This window comes from Macrobrachium rosenbergii, chromosome 34 (assembly GCF_040412425.1).
Source record: "Macrobrachium rosenbergii isolate ZJJX-2024 chromosome 34, ASM4041242v1, whole genome shotgun sequence".
Taxonomy (NCBI): Eukaryota; Metazoa; Arthropoda; class Malacostraca; order Decapoda; family Palaemonidae; genus Macrobrachium; species Macrobrachium rosenbergii.
Window position 1 is genome coordinate 4,246,798 of NC_089774.1, and position 23,720 is coordinate 4,270,517.

At 38.4% G+C, this 23,720-nt stretch overlaps 1 protein-coding gene across 4 annotated transcripts in view; it reads left to right on the forward strand.

Moving 5' to 3' along the window:
* The window catches only part of LOC136856071 (ras-related and estrogen-regulated growth inhibitor), a 34,265-nt gene extending 15,633 nt beyond the window's left edge, over positions 1-18,632 (forward strand). Inside the window, exons 3-7 of one of the 4 annotated variants that reach the window (XM_067133693.1) lie at positions 2,575-2,711; positions 9,526-9,687; positions 11,637-11,789; positions 12,073-12,211; positions 17,559-18,632. In XM_067133693.1, coding sequence (XP_066989794.1) covers positions 2,575-2,711; positions 9,526-9,687; positions 11,637-11,789; positions 12,073-12,211; positions 17,559-17,800 — 833 coding nt within the window. In that variant the 3' untranslated portion in view covers positions 17,801-18,632. Of the gene's footprint in view, positions 1-2,574; positions 2,712-9,525; positions 9,688-11,636; positions 11,790-12,072; positions 12,212-13,535; positions 14,303-17,558 lie in introns of those variants that run through there. The other 3 variants (XM_067133696.1, XM_067133694.1, XM_067133695.1) reach the window with 3 other exon arrangements.
* Positions 18,633-23,720: the final 5,088 nt, after the last annotated feature.

The window sequence follows — 23,720 nt, forward strand, 5'->3', positions numbered from 1 at the left end:
CAGTACAAACCCTAAGAGCCGAATGAAATACCAAACACAATAAGATTCCAACCATTTTAAATTCTTTAAGAGTTATTGAAACCCATTTTTTTTTGTTCCGAGCAAAAACTATAGATTAAAAAAAACTAACATTGAACATAGGCCTATAGTTTCAAAGCAAATTTAGATGTTTGGATAAAGACGTGGTTCGTAATTTTGACTTCCAATTCTCTCTCTCTACCTCCATTGTTCTCGCGGCCGCCACAAGGTGATTAGTGAAGCCCTCCCAAGAAAGGGGGCTGAAGTAATTACTTAAGGGGCTAATCAGTCCCTTACGAAAAGCGAGTTCTGTAACCTTTGTACAGCTTCACTTCTCTAGACCAACAAGTAAAAAATGCGCCGACTTTTCTGTACAGCCGCTACAGCGTATGATAATCAAGGCCACCGAAAATAGATCTATCTTTCGGTGGTCTCGGTATAATGCTGTATGAGCCGCGCCTCATGACACTTTCACCACGGGCTGGTGGTTGCCTATCCTACGTCGTTGCCAGAAGCAAGATTATGGCTAAATTTAAATTTGAATAAAATAAAAACTGCTGTGAGGAGGCTAGAGGGCTGCAATTTGGTATGTTTGATGATTGGAGGGTGGTTGATCGACATACCAATTTGCAGCCCTCTAGCCTCCTCAGTAGTTTTTAAGATCTGAGGGCGGACATAATAAGTGCGTACAGAAAAGTGCGGACAGAAAAAAGTGCGGACAGAAAAATGTGCGGACAGACAAAGTGCGGACAGAAAAAAAGTGCGGACAGAATAATGTGCGGACAGAAAAAAGTGCGGACAGAAAAAGTGCGGACAGAAAAAAGTGCGGACAGAAAAATGTGCGGACAGAAAAAGTGCGGACAGAAAAATGTGCGGACAGACAAAGTGCGGACAGAAAAAGTGCGGGCAGAAAAAAGTGCGGACAGAATAATGTGCGGACAGACAAAGTTTGGACAGAAAAAAGTGCGGACAGAATAATGTGCGGACAGACAAAGTGCGGACAGAAAAAGTACGGACAGAAAAAGCGCAGACTGAACAAAGTACGGACAGAAAAAGTACGGACGGACAGACAAAGCCGGCACAATAGTTTTCTTCTACAGAAAACTAAAAAACACAACTTCCTCAAGTTATCTCCTGCAAACAGGGAAAGAAAAACACCAAAATATAGTAAAAAAAAAAAAAAAAAAAAAAAAAAAAAAGGACCTCCTGGAAAACAAATATCACCCAAAAGCATAACTGAACCACACAGAATACAAATCCAGGCCCAAGGCCCAAGCGCTGGGGCCTACGAGGCCATAGGAAAGGAAAATTGAGAGGAGAGAGGTTACAAAAGATACGACGAAGAAATTGGGAATTGAACTTCTGATTAGGGACACTGAAGAATATAAAGGTTTCTACTAAAAGAACAGATAAATAAGTTACTAAAGAGGTTTCTTCTATAACCTACAAACTAACTATTAGATGAACCAATTTATAGCCAACAGACATAGGAAAGCTTCCATGATGAACAAAGTTAATGATGATATATTGAAATTACTTAGAGGGCGGTAATAACATAACAGGACATAACAGTTACTCAAAATACAATGAAGTATTGTCAATAACTTTTGCTTTTATTTGCGTCTATCAAACTCTTAGATTTTGACTTTGTGTTCATAAATCTCATTCTTATATATTCACTCATCTCCTGCATTTAATTCTTATAAGGTTTGTTTACCAAAATTTAACTTTTACTCTTCTTACATATTCTTTAACTTCACTTTGCTTCTGCAGTTTTTGCATGGGTAAATTTCATTACGATGAACCTCTTACTTTCTCCTTCATTTACTTAAATGTATTTCATACTTTGACCTTTGTTCATCTACACTGCTGTAAAGAATGTCTTAATACATGTCAACAAATTATAATTATTGAACACATGTCACAAACAGGTTAAATACAAGTCAACAACTCATTGGTAGTCCTAACCAGTATTTGACGAAGGTCTGTTCTCCACAAACTGTTGTTGACTTGTTGTCAACCTGTTTGTGACATGTATGCAATAAGTTGCCGACATGTGTTATGACATGTTTTACTGTATGGATGCGCATCCATACTGCAGCACAACATGTCATAAACAAAAGCAGATAACTTATTATAACATCACAAACAGGTTGACAACAAGTCAGTGAAATATTGGCGTTTGTTGACAACAGGTCAGTGACTTATTCGTAAACCTATCAGGGGCTTTGTGCAATTATCCAGTATTTGCCAAAGATTCATACTTCACTTATCAATAACTTGTTTTCAAGTTCTTTGTGACATGCATGCAATAAGTTGCAATCATGTCATAAGACAAGTTGATAACATATCACCAAGACATCACAATCAGGTTGAGTATAAGTCAACAACTTACTGGCAGACCTAACCAGTATTTACCAAAGATTCAAACTTCACTTACTGTTGACTTGTTGTCAACCTGTTTGTGATATGTATGCAATAAGTTGCCAACATGTGTCATGACACGTTTTACTGTGGTTCAGAAGCACACTAACTCTTACTTATATTTTGTTACAGCTCTGGTCGTGCGGTACATAACACGAAGATATATCGGAGAGTACGACCCGTCCTTGGAGAGAATCTATCCGCACACAGCTCTGGTAGACTCAGAATCCCTAGCTCTTGAGATTCTCGATTCTGCTGGGCATTCCCATGTAAGTCTTAAATTAAATATTTGTATTTGTTGTGAACAAGTTGAAAATAGCTGTCTGATTGCTGGATACTTTCCTTGGCTTTCATAAGGGAAGTTGTTGTAACTGCTTAAACTCTGACAAGTGTTCATGTCAAAAACCATATGGTTCACTGGCCTACAATCAAGAAGGGGTTATCTTCTGAATAATATGGTAATTTAGAAGTTGCTGCTTCTAAGGAACTATGTCGCATCCTCCAAGCATTTTAATCTGTAAACATACTGGTCTTTGATTCCTTGGAGTCCTTAGGGGCAGGGCTGTTCCTTATCAAATGGGTAACTACCAGATTGGTTTGGCTGAAGACACTGTGAGCAATGCCAAGTGTTACAAACTTACCAATCAGCTATCGTGGTGGAGACGGGTTGATATCGATTCTAACTACTGAGTCTGAAGTCGACAGGCATATGTACAGCAGAGTCGATATCAACTATATCTCTCTTGATAGCTGAGTGGTCAAAGTCACTGTCTGTTGCCGTTTCTAAACCAGGCTGCAGTTGGAATCCAGGCTAGTGCTGAAGCACTTATCAATTATAATTCTCTTTGGTTGTAAGTTAATTCCAAGTTATGGAGAACTGATATTAAACAGTATTGTAGTTTAATATTTGAGAATACAATATGTATGTATACATACATACATATATATATATATATATATATATATATATATATATATATATATATATATATATACATATACATACTATACTAGCTGACCAACACGGCGCTGCCCGGGAAAACTCTGAATGACAACCGATAAACTCTTTCTCTCTCTCCAACTCTCCCTCGCTCTTTCTCCTCCCTAACACCCCCTCTACTCACTCTCTCTCACTTCCTCTCCCTCTCTCTCTCTCTCACTCTCACTCCTATCAGGGCTGAACTTGGACTTAAAGGGCATCGGGAGTGTGACTATTCATCTCAGCGACCTTGAAAACTATGGAATAGACACTAATATCTGTCGTTTTTATTAATTTTGCATGTCACCCCCTTCCCACCCCACCTCCTTTGGTGCCAGTGACGTCATACCCCCCACAGTAAATCATATGTATACTGAAATGAGGTATGATAAACCAGTAGAGTTGATTTAGTTACTAAGTTTATGGGCAGAACCAGCCTCGTTTCAGGGAAGCTCTTCTCACCCCCCACCCCCAGTGGTGCTAGTGATGTCTTACCCCCACTGTACTCTTTTCCAGATAGTAAGTCATATGTATACCAAGTTTGGTTGAAATTGCTCTATACATTTCAGAGTTATGCTAGAACACACACACACACACATACATCCATTTATACACACATACCAGCTGACCAACCCGGTGCTGCCCGGGAAATCTCTGAATGACAACCGATAAACTCTCTCTCTCCCCTCCCATTCCTGTTAAGATACATACATACGTACATCCATTTATATATCTCTATATATATATAAATATATCTTACTATATATGTATATATTTATATATACATATACATATATAATGTGTGAGTGTTTGTGTTTTCTGGCATTGCAGAATGGCAGAGGGGAAATTTGACCACAGCCATCATGAATCCCATTAACATAAATGCACTGTTTATCCCGAGCAGACCCCAAGTCATTCTTTCATCAGTTCAGTTTCCCAGGGAACGAGGATGAGAGAGAGAGAGAGAGAGAGAGAGAGAGAGAGAGAGAGAGAGAGAGAGAGAGAGAGAGTCTTTTGTCACAGTATGAGTTCAACAGACGGAATCTGCCTTGAGTTCGAGTGTGAAAATGATGTTGTTGATGGATTTGTCAGATATTCTCTCTTTCTCTCTCTCTCTCTCTCATCTCATTTTCTAGAAATTTTATCGTCTACTTTTCCTGGCAATTCGATATGACATGAAATTATAAATAGAAAGAAAAAATATATGTAAAATTCCCTGAGTAACTGATACGGAAAATTGAAATTCTCTCTCTCTCTCTCTCTCAGTAGATTCCACCTCACGTAGTATCCGAGACAGATGAAAATCGAGAGAAAGAAAAAATGACAAAAAAGATGTTTTTACGGACACTCGAGTCGATGAGAGGTATGGAGTGACGAAGAGAGAGAGAGAGAGAGAGAGAGAGAGAGAGAGAGAGAGAGAGAGAGAGAGAGAGAGAGAGAGAGAAGGAAACAGATACTTCATGGCCTCACCACGAGATGTATCGAGACTGGGAAATAAATAGGTGAGGAAATTTATGACATTAATATCACGGAACAATCTCACGAGTCCAGCACTGCTACAATATAGGAGCCACATTATTATGATATAATATAATATATATATATATATATATATATATATATATATATATATATATATATATATATATATATATATAACAGAAACATTAGAACGTTGCTAATACTTCCAATCCCTGATATTCTCAAGCGTTTAGGAATCCTCGATTGGCAAATCTATTCCAGTCTGACATCACTGAGTCGACATTCTTGGATTACGTGGTCGGTGAGTCTCTCTCATGTATCTGGTTTTAGTTGACTATTGTGTTAGGAGAGAGAGAGAGAGAGAGAGAGAGAGAGAGAGAGAGAGAGAGAGAGAGAGAGAGAGAGGGAGAGAGAGAGCCTAACCTCCAAGTCTGGATTCAAATCAAAGACATATTCCTTCTCTGTTGATGAATTTTCAAACATTCTTTCTCTCTATCTCTCTCTCCCCCAAGACTAGGATTTCAGAAGTCACCGTCAGGTATGCAATGGGGATTAACTTGTTTTCTCCTAATGGGAAGTTGATCGTTGTGGCCTACCGCGGAAACTCCCCAAGGTTTCTCTCTTGTCACAGCTCGATTTGACAAATAATCGCCTCTCGTCTGACTTTGTTTTGGGAAGGGTTTTCGCAGGTGGCTAGATGATGTTATCTAGACGTTTGTGTATAAATTTACTGCGTCTGGTCAGCTAGATTCCTCTTCTATCTGTCTAGTAGCTTGATACACAATAAAATTTATGTACACACAATGATGCGTGTATATAAATTTTCTACTTATAGTAAGCTTGGTTCCTCATCTATCTGTCTAGCGATCTGATACACTTTAATAGTTCTCTCTCTCTCTCTGTGATGAGTGCATATAAATTTTGTAAGTCTAGTATGCTTGGCTTCTCATCTATCTATCTAGCAATCTGATACACTCTAACAGTCTCTCTCTCTCTCTCTCTCTCTCTCTCTCTCTCTCTCAATTTGCCAGTATCCAACTCAGTTCACAGAATATCGCCTAAACAAAGCTCTCTCTCTCTCTCTGCATCTGTTACACGAACTAGGTTCGAAAAACACCACCCCGAGAGAGAGAGAGAGAGAGAGAGAGAGAGAGAGAGAGAGAGAGAGAGAGAGAGAGAGAGAGTCTCCCTTCAGTCTGGGATGAGAAATACTATCGGAAAATAATAATGAAAATGATAGTCAAAACAGGATATTCAAAACACTCGAGAAAATCCTAAGGAACTCGAGTAGGTCAACCAGACTTCATCTTCTGTACCAAGGACGTGAGAGTTATTTCAAAGACTAGGGGCAAACCAAGTCTTGGGGGAAACAGTGTCTTGAGGGGGACAATTGCCCCCCCAAATCCCGCCCTCCCACAATGACGGCCCTGGTAGAACAGATTCATGCACATGCCAGTTTCAAGCATTGGTATAGACATAACTGATAAACTATTACTAAGAGATAAAATGTGACAGTTTTATGATAACGGAGGCCATCTCAGTTCCCTTGAAGATTCACTGATTATTATAAAAACACTCACGTTCGCATATTGCGTTTCATTTTCCAAGTACTTAATACCACACCTGTACAGGCCAACCGATCTACCATTGACCCATAAGGAACAAAAATACAATGTCACGAAGGTTGAAGAACAACTAAGTCATTATACCGGTGACATCTCCCATTACATCTATTCTTAGATGCTTTGAGAGAGAGAGAGAGAGAGAGAGAGAGAGAGAGAGAGAGAGAGGGGCAATCAACAAGAAAAATAAATGTCAAGAGGCAGCCTGGTCAATACATGATCAATGTAGACCCACTGTGCCTCTACTGATCTGAACAGTGAATGATGTACTGGGCAATTTGTAACTATGGTGAGCCACAACCACGTCGAGAGACTCGCCCCAGCTGGGATCTCTTCCTTGCCCAGGCCTGACGACAAGAAAACAGAGGCAGGGGTAACTGGAAAGTAGCAAAGCTACGGTCTGTAAAAACAGTCTCGCACAAACAATACCATACCCAGATGAACAAACACGGAAGTTAAACTTTCTGAAGTCTTTGAAGTACCGTTCTTTGTACACACTAATAAAAAACAGTTCATGGTATTTTAATATTTAACCCTTTGTCCCTTTCAATTTTCAAAGAAGATAAACTACACTTCAAATAAAATTATACTGCGCCAGAATAATATTTTATTCCCAAGATCTATTCGGCATAAACTGGACTCAGAACAACTGAGGTTGCACAGAACGACTCTCCCGCTTTGAAGTTGCCAGTTATTGTTTTTTTTCTCGTTTTTCCGTGCTCTGAAAAGCGAGGCTTTGTGCCATTCAGAGGCAAATGTTTTACATTTGTAAATATTACTATTCAATACAAAATGGTGGACGTGGGAGTTCTTTGTTGATTGTCCTTTATTCTTCTGTTGTTTATCTACGTCTTTTCTTAAACACAGCTTTTCTTGTTGCCGATAATAGGAAAAAAAGACCTATTACGTGTTTTATCCATGTCTCAATAGACAGACAATAAATAAATCGACAAAACACTGCTCATTCTTGCGTATACCTTAGTTTTACCAGACCACTGAGCTGATTAACAGCTCCCCTAGGGCTGGCCCGAAGGATTAGACTTGTTTTACGTGGCTAAGAACCAACTGGTTACTTAGCAATGGGATCTACAGCTTATTGTGGAATCCGAACCACATTATAGCGAGAAATGAATTTCTATCACCAGAAATAAATTCCTCTAATTCTTCATTAGCCGGCCGGAGACTCGAACTCGGGCCTAGCCCACAACTCTACCGACTCCCCAACGAGGAACTTGTACATAATTAAAATATCAATCAAATAAATAATATATAGATATATATATATATATATATATATATAATATATATAATATATAATATTAATGAACAATAATAATAATAATATTATTAATAATAATAATAGAAGCAATAATGACAAAGTTAAAATATCAAAATAGTAATATTAATAATAAAACAACTACTTTTAATAATAATAATAATAATAATAATAATAATAATAATAATAATAATAATATAACTGTATTACTAGTAGCAGAAGCAATAATGACAAAGTTAAAATATCAAATTAGTAATAATATTAATAATAAAACAACCACTTTTAATAATAATAATAATAATAATAATAATAATAATAATAATAATAACAACTTTCTTACTAGCAGTAGAACCAATAACAACACAGTTAAAACATCAAACTAATCATAAAATCAACAACGAACACTCACTACCACGAACTCCAGAACAGGCGCCAGCTCGTGCACAAAACGGATCATTAACCTGCCCTTCGCCACTGGGCCAGCATCACCTTCCCTACTCCCCAGGTGGATGTCTGTGATCTTTCTGCTAATTAGCGCCGTGTCAATGGGCCTCTCGTCTGTGAGATAAGATCCGGATTCACTGGGGTGTTTGTTCCGTCAACCTCGGCTTTGGTGTGTCCTTCGTTTTGGTAATATTGGCTTCCAGGCTTCGTCTTACGCCTGTGGTGCGTTCTGGGTTCGGCTCTATTGTGATTGTGTAGGTCTTAGTAGGAATCATGCCCTTTGTGGTCTAGTCGGCAGTTCCGGGTACAAGCCAGGATCGAGATGACGTGGGGATAGTAATTGCGGTTTGCTAGTAGTTTTGTCTTGGCTACAACTAAAATGTAGATCAAGAAAAAGAAAGAAAAGTTTGGTACCAAGCCGTTTTCTTGTCTGGTATCAGTCGACACCACAGTCGACTGATACCAGGGATATATAGCTTGCTATTTAGGCTACCAAATGTCTCAGTTTGTTCAACAGAATGTTCTTGAAGTATTCTGGCTCTCTTACAAAACCTGGGACCTCTTGTTGGTGAAGTGTCCCAACCACTGGACTTGACAACAACACTCCCACTACAGCAAAAAAACTACTGGATGAGTTACTTTCAAATTTTAGGTTAAGAGGAGGTTGGCTCCAGAGAAAAACCAAGGCAGGAGTCACTGTCCCAATACTTCTTTGACTGACAGCTCCATTCAGCTATATCTTGAACACATCCTAGATGTCACCATATGATAATAAGACATTTTTCATTAGCACTTTTATCATACTCTCAGTCCTAAATAATCTTAAGTCTCTCTCCTTTCTCCCAATTTTATGAATTACAACTTCCCCTGACTAGCTTACCCTCTTCCATTCTCTCAACATACTCAGACCACCTCAACATACTTTTAAACAGTACCTTCACTAGCACTATCCTTTATGCCCCATTTTGATAATACCTCTGCTCGTCCCAGCTCTTTACTCTTCACTATCATCATCATTAGTATTATTAGTACTGTTATTATCATTATATTCTTCTCTCAAAAAGTACTGTTTTGTATAATGAACAGGTTTCATTTTGCTTTCAGAAAGTTTCAATGCTTCTTGTATTGTTATTGTCACACGTCTGTTTAAAGAAAACGACAGCTTCCTGTTGTTTGTGAAAGAAAGTGTAAACGATGCAGATTGTATCCCTGAAAGAGTATGTAAACATTTCAGAGGTTTGAAAGTTTGAAATCACTGACGACATTTTCCATTTCCCCAGGAAACAGACAGCGTACGCCTAGAGGCCAACATCCGCTGGGCAGACGTCTTCATCCTCATGTACTCCGTTACGGACAAGTGCAGCTTCGACGACTGCAACAGACTCAAGTTCCTCATCAATTACAACAAGAGGAAGAAAAGAATCACCAGTCCCACTTCTAAGGTGAGGATTAGATCTGAATGTTTATGGAGCAGTATGGCCATGTCTTGCAATCTCATCCCAAAGACTGACGCTTAGAATCATGCAACAGAGCTCAGGAATCTGGTGTGAGGAGGAGTGAGTCATAATGAGGCTTGAGAAGTGTTTTACAGTTAAATAGTCTTGATGATAGGAAATCAAATAAGCACAACTAAATTTCAAATAGGGAAAGCTTGTTTTCCTTATGGAGCGGTTGGCTGAGTTGTGTGTACAGATCCTTTAATATCAGTTCCTGGACTCTAAACTGAAATTAAATACATTTCTGAAGAAAGGAACATTAACAGTTTGATGACAACTTGTCTTCAATATGGAGAGGTTGGCTTAACCAAATGTACATGCTCCTTAATATCTGATTTGGGAACCACACTAGAACTGAAATACACCTTATAAGAAATTAATTTGGGGGCAACTTGTTTTCCTTAAAGGAGAAGTAGGTTTAACAATTGTCTCAAAAGCTTTAATATCCGGTCATGGAAACTAAAATGGAATTAAGGGGACAACTTGTTTACTCTAAAGGAGAAACAGGCTAAACCATGTACACAAGAATTAAAAATCATGGTCATGGAAACCAAACTAATATCAAAATAAAACTTGTTTTCCTTAGAGGAGAAGTAAGTTTAACCACGTTCAAAAGAAGTTTAATTTTTGATAATAGAAACCAAAATGAAATTAAGGGAGACAACTTGTTTTGTCTAAAGGAGAAATAGGCTTAACAGTGTGCAAAAGACCTTCAATAAACTTAAAATAAAATTGAAATTAAAACTTGTCTCCTTTGTGGAGAAGTTGGTTCATAAAAAGTTTTTCTAGCCTGAAGGTGACTCAAAAATGACAAAAAATTATACTTGGCAGATTAAAAAGACCCAACAAATGATTTAGAGAGAGAGAGAGAGAGAGAGAGAGAGAGAGAGAGAGAGAGAGAGAGAACAATTATCGGTAATTATCGCAATTAGAGGTTGGCGTGTTTGGCTCATTACCGTGATAAGTTGCAAGTGGTGGAATTCTGTTTGCTGCGTCGAATGGGTTGCGTCATAACTGATGAGCATGTAACCTGATATGACTTATGTTTCTCTCTCTCTCTCTCTCTCTCTCTCTCTCTCTCTCTCTCTCTCTCTCTCTCTATTCTTGCTCAGTAGGTGAATGGCCGTTCAGGGTAATTTCGTATGAATATGTGTGTTAATTCTGATTAACAATGAGATGTTGATGATAATGAATATCCAGATTCTGAAGGGTAATATATTAGAAAATTCCCCTGCTATTTCACATTCATCCTGACTGTACCCTTTATATTATATATACACTACACACACACACACACACACACACACACACATACATATATATATATATATATATATATATATATATATATATATATATATATATATGTAACAAACTCAAATAAATAAATGAATATATAAATTACTTAACAAATCAAGTACATGATAGTATACTCTCATGTACCCTCAAGAAATAAAAGTGACATTGATCCCAAACCTGAAGTAAGCCATAATGCATTGGCTATGACAGAAGAACAAAGTTTGCAAACAATGGTTATATGGTCCTCAATTTGCTCCAGAGAAAGGCTACCTCATAATAACATACCAAGGGATACACAACCCTTTTTACATTCAGCCTGTCCTAAACTTCCAATCTGCACAGCTTTCATTCATCTGGAAATCTTATGATGTAAGTATATATCTGTCTTCACTTGTGTAAGTCACTGCTGGACCTTGGGATTCACTGACTGACTTCCCTTAGTGTCTCAGAAACTCAGTGATTAGGCTTAATGGCCCAAAGTTGCTATCAGCCTAGTCAAAAACACCTTAGAAGGCATTCAACTTCAAGTACTTCCACCAAATTTAACCTAATTTCTCTGTTCACAACCTATTCTTTAACCTTGTGCACACCTTCAGGAGGGACTGTGGGAGGTTCCTGTTGTCCTCGTGGCTAACAAGAAGGACCAAGGAGGCGATAGGATGGTGTCTACAGAGGAAGGACTGAAGCGCAGCCAGGACATAGGATGTCTGGCGTTCCACGAAATATCCGTCAGAGAATCCATAGATGAGGTAAGGCCCAACTATTAATATGCACTATGGAAAGGCACAATGTTTTTAAATTTTTCTTGTTACTTGGTTAGATGCTGTTTCCACTTCAGCTCCAGTCAATTAAGCATCTGCTGACTCTGGCTCTGATAATTCATTCCTCAAGAAGAATTCTGTCACTTCTTGGCTAGAAATTGCACCCCTTTCAGCTCATAATCATGTATCAAGAACTTCTTTCACTAGTTACCTAAACTTAACCAACACTCCAGCTCAAATCAGAACAGAATTCTTCACTGTCCATCTGCAGGTCTGGAAGGTATTCGGTGATGTCGTGAGACACTGGAGAGAACTCGTCAAGACTCCTAAGCTGAGACGCGCGTCCTCTGATCTCCACGACTTGCCTCATGACTCCACGAAAGGTCAGCAGCCCCCCATTAGTGTGCCTGGTGAGTCAGTCAAGCACCGCCATGCTGCGTCAGCCTTGGTCGTTGTAATCGAGCCTTGTGTTCGGTTTATAGATCTTCATTTGAGTCAGACATTGCCCTTGTGGTCTAGGCGAGATTCTCAGTACTCTCATCATGCCAGGCTAATAGCAACACAGTTCATTGTTTTCCCAGGCTAATCTTGATATGAATAATTTAAATCTGCCACCTTATCCTCAAAACAAATTAACTTACAGAATTAAAAGGCAAATACTTGGTAAACAGATCAATCCTTTTAAGTGTGCTTTATGATCTGCACAAGTAAATACTTATTGTTAAGTTAGCTTGTACAGTGTTACAAGTTTTATACTGATCATTGGATTTAAAATACAAAAAATAAGGAAATAAATTTATATGTTGGTATCCATTTAGATGCAAAATTAATCCAAAAGGCATTCACAGAAGCCAGACATATTCATTTGGGTATAGTAATGTCCTATCATAGCTGGGTTCATCTGTCGCATCAGACACAAGGGCAATGATCCCATATGTAAATACATTTAAGTGAGGTAAATTTTTTAGCTGTGCTTCTTGAATGGTATAGTACATGTTAGCTTTCTTTGTTTTCTTGCCTGGGTGCTCCTAATGAAACCCATCAATGTGTATTAGATGTTGAATCAAAGATGGTGTCACGCGTATCTCGTATTGTTTAGCACCTTGCCACCAAAGCTTGCATCAAGGTAGACAGTGACTTTTTTTCATACTGGGGAGAAATTCTTGTTTTACTAGTAATAATGAACACTTGGTGCACAATCTGGCTGCAAGATGTTAACAATGCCTGAGGAGACAGCTTGTTAGACACCATGTTAAGGTGACTATTATACAATGTGTCACTGACTTGCGGCAAGGGATCCATTCCAGCATCGCGCCGTAAGTTGATTTCCGCCATGAGTTGGTTTTGCACTTTTATCGGCGCTTTAACTTGATGCTGCATCAAGTTACAGCGCCATAAATGCCATTAACTTATGCCTGTTCTTACCGTAAGCGCCGTCAGTGGTGCTTACGGCGCCGTAACCTGGTGCAACATCAAGTTGCGGCGCTGAAAAGGTGCTGACGATTGAATCTGCCATAAGTCGGTGACGCACTACATGCATCTTTCTTCACTGTACTAAATTGGTGTCATATTTCAGAATGCATCTCACTTGATTAAAATCTAATCGATCTGATCTCTTCTTTTGTCTTAAAGCTGATTTAATGTGCAACAATGTCTGCTGCTCGTTGTAAAGGCTTTGGAATGCCAATATTAAATGTCTGCATTCACATGTCAACTCAAGTGTCATGTTTACAGGCTCTCCCGTGTTTCCGAGGGCGTACTCGACTCGCATCGCACGAAGACTGTCCATACGCTCTCGCACGCACCCGGTCTGTCCACGCTTGCCTTCTCTAGACTTCGTTTAGCTGATGCTTTCTGTTTGCTCACCTGTTCAGTGTCAGATGATCTCACTGGCCAGGAGGACTTCTTCTTCAAGGGATGGTGGCATTATGCTGGGGGTGGAGTCTGTTCCTAAGTGACCAGTTGGTGTCAAAACAGAACTTGTTTATGCCTTCCACTGAGTTTCGAGTTGAAGCCTTCTGTTGAGTCATTCTGTTAAATGTCCAGCGATTGCATTCCCTGGAAGGGATGGTGGCATGATGCTGGGTGAGAAGTCTGCTTCTCTCTTATCCATTCAGAAGTCCATTCACTGATTCTGCTCATTCTGATGGATGTGGGACAATCCCATCACCCGCAATACTCGAAGGAATGATGGCATGTCGATGAATGTGAAGTCTGTCCTTTTAAAAGTTGAAATAGGACTTGAGGGAAAGATTATGAAAGATAAAGGTAAAAGGTAATGTCACAATGAGCTCAGTCTTTCACTATGAGGAACTGATTCTACTGCAGATGATCAGATGTTTTTGCCTGTGACTGTCGCTTAAAGAACTTGCATATGGCTCTCAGATGTTGTTGAATAAAGTTCCTGTTTTTAATTTGTAATCTTATTGTTGATAAAACACTCTGTTTATTGTTTTTGCATTACCTATAAAATATTGTATAAATAAATCTTTTTTTAAGTATGTTGATCTTTGCATGTCTCGCCCTTGGTGAATTTTAAAAATATCTGCTCTTATTTTGAGTAAATACGATTTGTGTTTAGTCCCCATTTTTCCTTGTTTTTGCCTCAGACATTTTGAATGTATTTAGGAAATAGCGTGACCTGACTTGACCTAACCTGGCCTTTCCTACCTAATCTAACATACAATACCACACTATGATTTGTCTCCGGGGCACCACAGCATAACTTGGGGACATCTTTGGGCATTGGCATTTAACCTAGCTTAACATTCCCAGCCGAGCCTGACATGGGGTGACACAACCTAATTTTGTGTCCTTAGCTTAGCCTGACATAGGGTGACACAACCTAACTTTGTGTCCTTAGCTTAGCCTGACACAGGGTGACACAACCTAACCTGGTGTCCTTAGCCTAGCCTGACATAGAGTGACATAACCTAACACAGAGCCTGCTGCAGGAGTGAGGTGCAATTGATGTAATGCATATTATCCACTTTTTATTTGCTTCCAGACTTAAAACTAACTATAGTAAGGCCGTCTAATGGCTGTACAATCTCTGTAATGCCCTTCCTCCACACAAACACACACACACAAGCACAAACACATACTACACCATACCACAGGCACCATGAAAGAAAAGGAACTTTTTCCTAGTGAAAAGATTGCTTTCAAATTTCTTGTAAAACAACCTGCAATTAATTCGATTATAATCACTATTCGCACAGATTAAAACCTGTAGCCAGAGAGAAATCCTACTGGAACGTTTTCTTCTTCTTTCTAAATTCTCTAACTTTCTCCCAAGAAGATTATTATTATTATTATTATTATTATTATTATTATTATTATTATTATTATTATTATAAGGAATAACCATAAATTCATGCGGAAGATTCCCAAAAATGCCACTGATATGATAAGCATCTTTCCACAGGGTAGAAAACACAATGTTACAGAGGATTATGTAGAAGTTATTTATATTCTGCAGCATTTCAAATAATATTTATAGACGTATAAGATAATATAGAGGCAATCTATATTAGGTGGCGCTTCCAAAAAAAAAAAAAAAAAAAAAAAAAAAAAAAGAGACAGGATCCCAGGCGATATTGACGAAGTCCAGAGAAAGAAATTGCCCTTGTATCATCTCTAGGGCTTCCTTTTGTACAGTTTCGCTTGAGCGAGATGTTATTGCGATACGACTCTGAGGGAACTTCTTTTTATTGTCCTTGGCACAATTATTGGTCACAGATGTGCCGTCTCCGGAATCTATTCTCGTGTGTGTGTGTGGACTAGGAAAAAATGCGGTCTGTAAACGCGTGTCTGTGTCTGATAGAACAGTCAGCAATATTTTCTGGGTAATTTACAGATGTTAGCAGTCTACATCCACTATTATAAACACAACACATAAACACTAACACTCAGATAAAGGTTTTACGAATAAAAGCTAAAATGATAAAGAACTCACCCGAATTTCACTCATTTTCGTTGGCTTCTTCCTCTTTCCAATAGGAATCCTGGACGCCTGAGACGAAACGCTATATTTCCGTCTGCACCAGTTTAGATTTTCCCCTGAGAAGAAATCTGAAAGAGAGATTGTAATAATTTAGTATTATTATTATTATTATTATTTCCTACAAAGCTGAAACAAATGACTGATAAACTCAGTTACTTCTCACCATGGAGACATATGACAGTTCATCACAGTTCTTCCAGAGACTGTGTTAGGACCAGACACCCACAGTCACAGCTATTTATACCAACTTATAACATTAGTAACATAAAACCCAATTCCTTTTTGTGATACTTAAATAGTAGATGAAACATCTTTTTCCACTGTTGACACGTGAATGTCATAAACTTGTCACAGACTTTGCTTCTTATTTTTAAGTTATATTTATGAGAGATTTTGGCAGTCTGGGATGTAGGCCCAGCTTGTATATGACGAGAAGTTATGTTAATTAACGAAAAAATTAACCCTGTGGTCATTAGAGGCAAACACTTACCCACTGTAATAATAATAATAATAATAATAATAATAATAATAATAATAATAATAATAATAATAATAATAATGCAACCAGTTGGGACCACAGCATTGAGCACTAGTCCTTAGCCTATCAAATTAGCCCCCTGGGGCAAATAACGGAATGAGTTACATTATTATTATTATTATTATATAAGAACCATTTCCTGTGGTAATTGAAGCCTCCTGATATTATCTCAATTATGAAAAAATGAAAAGAAAAAAGTGTATATATATATATATATATATATATATATATATATATATATATACTGTATATATATATATATATATATATATATATATATATATATATATATATATATATATATATATATATATATATATATATATATATATATATATATATATATATATATATATCAGGAGGGAAGAAGATTGGGGCAGACCCATTGGGAATCTGGAGTGACAACGAGGACATGATTCATTTCGTAGATCTAAGAATCATTTCTCTTGGAAACTTCGTCCAAAAGAGGGTTGTCGAAGATGGCGCCTCTCTCCGTCTCTCAATTGACTTTTGGAGACTTGATAATGTTGTTGAAGAGATCTGGCGTTGTTGTAGTTGTTGATCTTAAAGCTGTTGTTTCGAATGTTCTTGTTGCAGCACAAATGAGGCAGATGAAACAAGTGCCGTGGTTATAGATACGAGCTAAGATGACTAGGTCTAATGGTACTATCCGTAAAGCCACATCTGAATTAGATTATCACTTAGACTAAATAATCTGTTTATTATAATCTCTGACGTCATTAGTTGTTCGTGCGTCAAACGACGTGATAAATACGTTCTACTGCAAATGAATGACGTCACGTCAGCGTCGAGTGGGCGTGTCTGGTAAGACCCTCATATTATTGTTTAGTGTTCCTGCATGAATTCAATCTTAAATGTACTTTTAAAATTGGTTTTTAAATTCGTATATTGCATGGAAAAGGCTTTCTTCGTTTCTGTAGAGACAGTTTATAAGAAAATAAACATCTAAGGACACTACAAGTTTGTTTTGATTGAAACTTCTTCTGTTCTGAAGACTGAGGAATGGTGGTCTTCATAGTTTGCCAAAAAAAAGTAAGTTGTCCTGTCCTAATTTTGTTTATATGGACCCTTAGACTTATCAAGTTCTGCTAGATCATTTATGAATATGAGTATAAAACAAATGCGCAGAGTAGGCCTATCATTCCACAGCAGTAAGTCTAATCATGACAAAATTTACTCTCTCAATCCTCAGATTCTCCACCCGAGAGCCGCTGGCTGTCCCTGATGGTGGGGTGGCGTGGGAGGAAGGTCTCCGAGGAAGAGAGCCCTCCGGACCCAGACACCTCGGCGCCCTTCAGGATGCGGGCGTCCACTGACGGACACCTCCACCAAAGGCGTCTCTATAAGCTGCGCATGAGCCTAAACATTCGGTCGTCGAATCTCCACGAGAGGAGGATGAGCATCGCCATGCGAGGGGCGACTTGTGGATTCTGAGGACCTCGCTACGAAGATCTAGGAGCCACTCAAGAATCCCGAGGACATAGGAGCCACATACGAATTCCGAAGACCTCGGAGCCACTTGAGGATTCTCCTGGCTTGGGTTCAACTCGTGGATTCTGAAGACTCTGGATGTGACTATGGATTTTGAGGTCTCCGAAGCTGCTTGTGGTTTCTTGATATTGGAGCCATTTGTGAATTCTTAAGCAGTTTGAAGTTTATGAGGAATTAAGAATCATCTGTAATCTTGAGAGCAGTAAGGACAATTGCAGACTCCAAGGACTCAGGAGCCATTTGCAGATTCTGTAGTTATACGAGCCACCGACAGGTTGTGAGTTTCAAAGAGCCACTTACAAACTCTGAGGATTAAATAGTTGGTAATTCTAATGACTGAAAACTCATTTGCAGTTCTGAAAAATGAGGAGCCACTTGTACATAGGCTTTGAGGATCTAGGAGCCATTTATAATCCAGGGACTCAAGAGTCACTTGCGGATTCTGAAATCCCAAAAGGTATTGGAATCTGCTGAGCTCCTAGTCATGGGGCGTTTAGCTTCAGGAATCTGGGAGGTAATGTTGTTCTTCTCTGACACACACACACACACACACAACACACACACACACACACAGAGAGAGAGAGAGAGAGAGAGAGAGAGAGAGAGAGAGAGAGAGAGAGAGAGAGAGAGAGAGAGAGAGAGAGAATTTCACATGCTTAAAATCTGGCAGGAACAAATCACAAATCATGCTGTTTTTATATGTTTGAAAGAGGAAATATGTGTGTGTCTGGAGAGAGAGTGGAGAGAGAGAGAGAGAGAGAGAGAGAGAGAGAGAGCAGCAAACCTCATAATGAACGAATTCCACTGACAACGCAAAGCCTAGGCCTATGTGCCGAGCCAGTGCTGAGCATAAAGAAACGACATCGACAATTACCAGTCAGCCTTTTCAGAGCTAAATAATTCACCGTCAGCTTTCTGTATTATTCTTGTACAATCGACGTTATTTTCTGGCCTTGTCGACATCTGTTGAATTAAAGTGATTACGTTCCTGAAAGGTTTGATTAACCCTTTGAAAACAGTTTAAAGAAAATTGTTTAAATGAGAGTAGTTTGTTTATAGGCCTAATTAAGGTGATTCTAAGTTAATTTCCCTCAGTATTGCTGCACCAAGTAATTCAATTTTGATGACGAAAATATCTATTGAAACTTATACTTCAATAAAAAGAACTTGATGGTATTCCAAGTAATGAATTTTGGGAGCCAAATGACTACCTCTTGAGGGAAAGAAGGATATACGAGTCAAGGAAAAACAGAAATTATGGCAGAAAAAAAAAGTTAGTGAAGCGTGCCATCGAAGACTAGAGTTTTGCACTTAAGCAAATGAGTCATTTGTGTGTAGGGAGAAGGAGTGAATAGCCGTGAGAGGATTGTCAATTTGGAAGAAGAAGAAGAAGAAGAAGAAGAAGAAGAAGAAGAAGAAGAAGAAGAAGAAGAAGAAGAAGAAGAAGAAGAAAAAGTAATCTGGAAAAGTGATTCTTGGAGTGAAAGTGAGTTTTAGCAGTTTGTAAAAAGAAGAGGGTTTTCGAGATGTTGATTAGGAAGGTTCTTCTAAAAGCCAATCGGTTAGGAAGTATATGGGTATATATATATATATATATATATATATATATATATATATATATATATATATATATATATATATATAGAGAGAGAGAGAGAGAGAGAGAGAGAGAGAGAGAGAGAGAGAGAGAGAGAGAGAGAGAGAGAGAGAGAGAGAGAGAGAGAGAGAGAGAGAGAGAGAGAGACAAGATACTGGGCTTTTGCTTAGACGTTTTCCAAACTAACCAAAAGCCACCTGAAACACAATGTAGGGCTGAATCCAACCTAATTCTTACCCTCACCTCTCATTACTGGTTGCAACCAACCACAGTTAAATAACCACCAGCTACACCATTCAACTGCCGAGGTCAACAACGGCCCAAAAGATTCATCAAGAAGAGGACCCAGGGACATTTCGGCAACTTTGGTATCGAACTCTCCTTTTCACTAATGAGGAAAACACGAGCCAAATCAGCCTTTAGAATTGAGGCTTCATTGATTTATTAATTAAACTTCAACTTACAAAACGCTGTAGGTGTCTGGGATGAGCGACAACGTATTAAATAAGGAATAAAAAGTAAAAATTCGAAAATGGTTGGCGTGGGGGGAAAAGTCGTAGTGATTGTTGAAATTACTTTAATTACCCATCAAATAAACGTCCGTTTTCTTTGCCCCAATTTTCTTTATAGTGAAAGAAAACGTAAATTATTTTATGGTATTCTATAAAGAATCAGAATTCCTACGACAACCAACGATTATAATTATTGTTAACTTTAATTTTGGCCAGAGATCACCTGCAGTTAGTTTGAATAAAAGGAAAAATGAAAGGAACGACAGGGAATGTGATAAATATACACAAAGAACATAATAATAACTCAGAATGGCTCTATCTTGATCATTAAGATAATACGAAATATTTATCATTGTTATTATATAATAATTATTATTACTATATTATTATTATTATTATTACAGAAAACAAGGATATCACAGCTAAGATGATTAGCGTAAAATTCAAGCTAAAATAAATTCTGAAAATAAATACATTCAAATATACATACATACACACGTACATTCATAACAGTCGAGGAATGAAAAAGAAATATACTATTGTAAGCGTAAACAACCATTACTTAAGGCATGGGATTGTTGAATATTTACTTGGATTCTCCATAGCAAAAAGCAAAGTAATTCTTGGAATTAAACGAGGAAGGAACTGGTTTCAAATATAAATACCAGCATTAATTCCCTGATGTGAATTTGATTATTGTGAAATTCAGCGCAGCATAAATGAATCAGTTACAGGGAAAGTATGTTATGAATCCTGAGCTGAATGTAGTTCTCTCTCTCTCTCTCTCTCATGGAATCGAAACCCACATATGATAAACATAGACTTAGCCATAAAAGCAAAAGGGGTACATGTAGACATATTTCAGGGGGCAGCTGAGCAATGCAAGGCACAGCAACTAGGAACCACAGTCTGCACAGTGAATTCAACAAAGACCAATAAGGGATTATGAAGGATACTTCAACAAACAGGTTGATATTGCGACATAGTCACATATTATGGAATGGTATTGGTGATTATGGAGTGGTACTGGTATCTGGATAGCCCACATATTCATCAGTGAAATATCCATGGGCTAAAGTTAAAAGATTAAAATAACTGTCAAAAGGAGGGATGAATAGAACATAATATAGAATTTAGGCCAAAGACCAAGCGCTGGGACCTATGAGGTCATTCAGCACTGAAACTAAAACTGAAAGTTAAAAGGTTTGAAAGGTGTAGCAGGAGGAAAACCTCAAAGCAGTTGCACTATGAATCAATTGTTAGAGAGGGTTGAGGAAAGTAAGATGGAAGAAAGAGAATATGAATGGAGGTACAGTAAAAGGAATGAAAGGGGTTGCAGATAGGGGGACCAAGGAAGGGGCGCTGCAAAGAACCCTAAGTAATGCCTACAGTGCACCGCATGAGATGCACTGACGGCACTACCGCCCTAAGGGGAAAATAAGGTCAAAACCGACAGAGAGAGAAGAGAGACAACGCTGGACGGAACATTTCTGAGAGGTGATTGATAAGAGATATGAGATGAATAATTTGACTGATATACCAGAAGCAAAAGAAGCCCTGATTGTACTTATTACTATTATTATTAGTGAAGATGAACCCTATTCTTATGGAACAGGCCTGCAAGAGCCACTGACTGAAAATTCAAGCTGCCAAAGAATAAGGTACCTAAAGAAGAGATCAGTAATTAGAAAACAAACATAAATTACCAATTAATAAATAAATGGATAAAAATCTTAATAAAATATTAAAAGTACAAGAAAAATTGTTTTAGGGTAGTCATGTATTGCATCTTTGCAATACACTGTGAATGATTTCAACAGTTCTGGAAATGAAATCAGTAACAAAGAAGCTTAGAAAATGGAAGACATCAGGCTATGATGGAATCACTGCATGGCTGAATTTAGCCTGACCAGAAATGCCAACTTGTAGACTGTTTAGCAGAATATGGAATGAAGAGGCAAAATTCCTTTGTATAAGGAATTGGAAGCCATAGCAGAAATACCAAAGGAAGGTGCCCAGACTGAAGTTGTACCAAAGAAAGGTGCCCAGACTGAAGTTGTACCAAAGAAAGGTGCCCAGAATGAAGTTGCACCAAAGAAAGGTGCCCAGGCTGAAGTTGCACCAAAGAAAGGTGCCCAGACTGAAGTTGTACCAAAGAGAGGTGCTCAGACTGAATGAGGTACCTACAGATGCACTGCACTTGCGTTGGTTGCAAAGCAAATAATCAGTATCCTTGTTCTTTGCAGCCACGGCCCATGAAAGGTCAGCTGCGGTCCATGAAACTTTCATTCAAAGGCCCGGTGGCGGACTGTGTTGTTGGCACCTATAGCGGTACCAGAAGCACGGTCATGGTTAAGAACCTTAAAATAAAATAAAAACTACTGAGGCTAGAGGGCTGCAATTTGGTATGTTTGATGATTGGAGGGTGGATGATTAACATAAGCAATTTGCAGCCCTTGTTCTCAGTAGTTTTTAAGATCCGAGGCGGATAGAAAAATGAAACGGACAGACAAATAGCCATCTCAATAGTTTTCTTTTACAGAAAAAGCTGATTTCAGAAAATCCAGGAGTTGCACAGATTAAGTATTTGTGTTAGGACATATGTGCAGCAGTGCATGGTATCTATAAATCCCCTTCTAGTGGCTTTTAATGGCTTGATTACGAAAAGGCATTTCTGAGCTTATGTTTATCAAAAACTTTTCCAGTTATGAAAGTGCTATGTTCAAAACCGTCCAAGGCATAAAATTTAAATTGCAGCCACCACTGGAAATTTCAACAATACTCTTGAACACCGCCATTGCACGAAACTGGGGACCTTGCTTCACTTTAGTTGTTGAGTGATCAGACCCTTCTGTACAAGTCAAGTTTTTGACATTTGGTCAGTTCTTACAGAATACTGGTACTGTTTGACTCCTAGTGTAAGTGCTTTATGCATATATATGCATTCAGAAAGATTATTTGTAGAATTTAGTTTTAATGTTAAGGGTTTGGCAATTTCAGTCTATCTGGTCTCCTAAATCTGATTCAGCCTGCCCAGTGTTTTATTTGCTTTTTTTCAAGTCTTCCATTCAATTCCTACTCAAGATAAGCTGTGCTGGATATCACTGTTCTCAGTGTACTGTTATTCCATCCCTTTGTGGTGCATACTCTGTCCTCATTCCTTCAGTTTTTACAGCTTTATTTTGAGTCCCCATCTCTCCAGTCAGCATCATCTGCATGTTCTAAGTTTGTCAAGTTTCTGTTCTTACTACAATCTAACAATTCTCTTCCATCTCCGACCACTTTCTTTCTTTATAATATCCATGAGAAGGGCAAACAGAAAAGGTGAAATAACATTCCCTTGTAGCACTCCACCGATTAATTCGACAAGACATTTCAGTGCTGACTTTGCATCCACTACGTTCAAGGATAATTTCTGCCAGGTCTACACATTTAATGGGAATGCCACAGTGACGCAAGACCTTACACAATATTAGTCTGCGGACAAGTCAAATGCCTTCTCGTAACCAACAAACGCCACCGGAAAGGATTTACAGATTCCGTGCATTGCTGCACATTAAATCTTAACACAAATATTAGGTCTGTGCAACTCCTGCTTTTTCTAAAATCAACTTGTTCTTTTTAGCAGCTTCTCCAGTCCACTGAGGGTGAGCGCACTGAATGATTTCTTAACAAACCCACATAACCTAACCTTAACGTAACCGTAACCTAACCTAACCTAACCTAGGAAAGAACGTTGAAACGAAAGACCAGA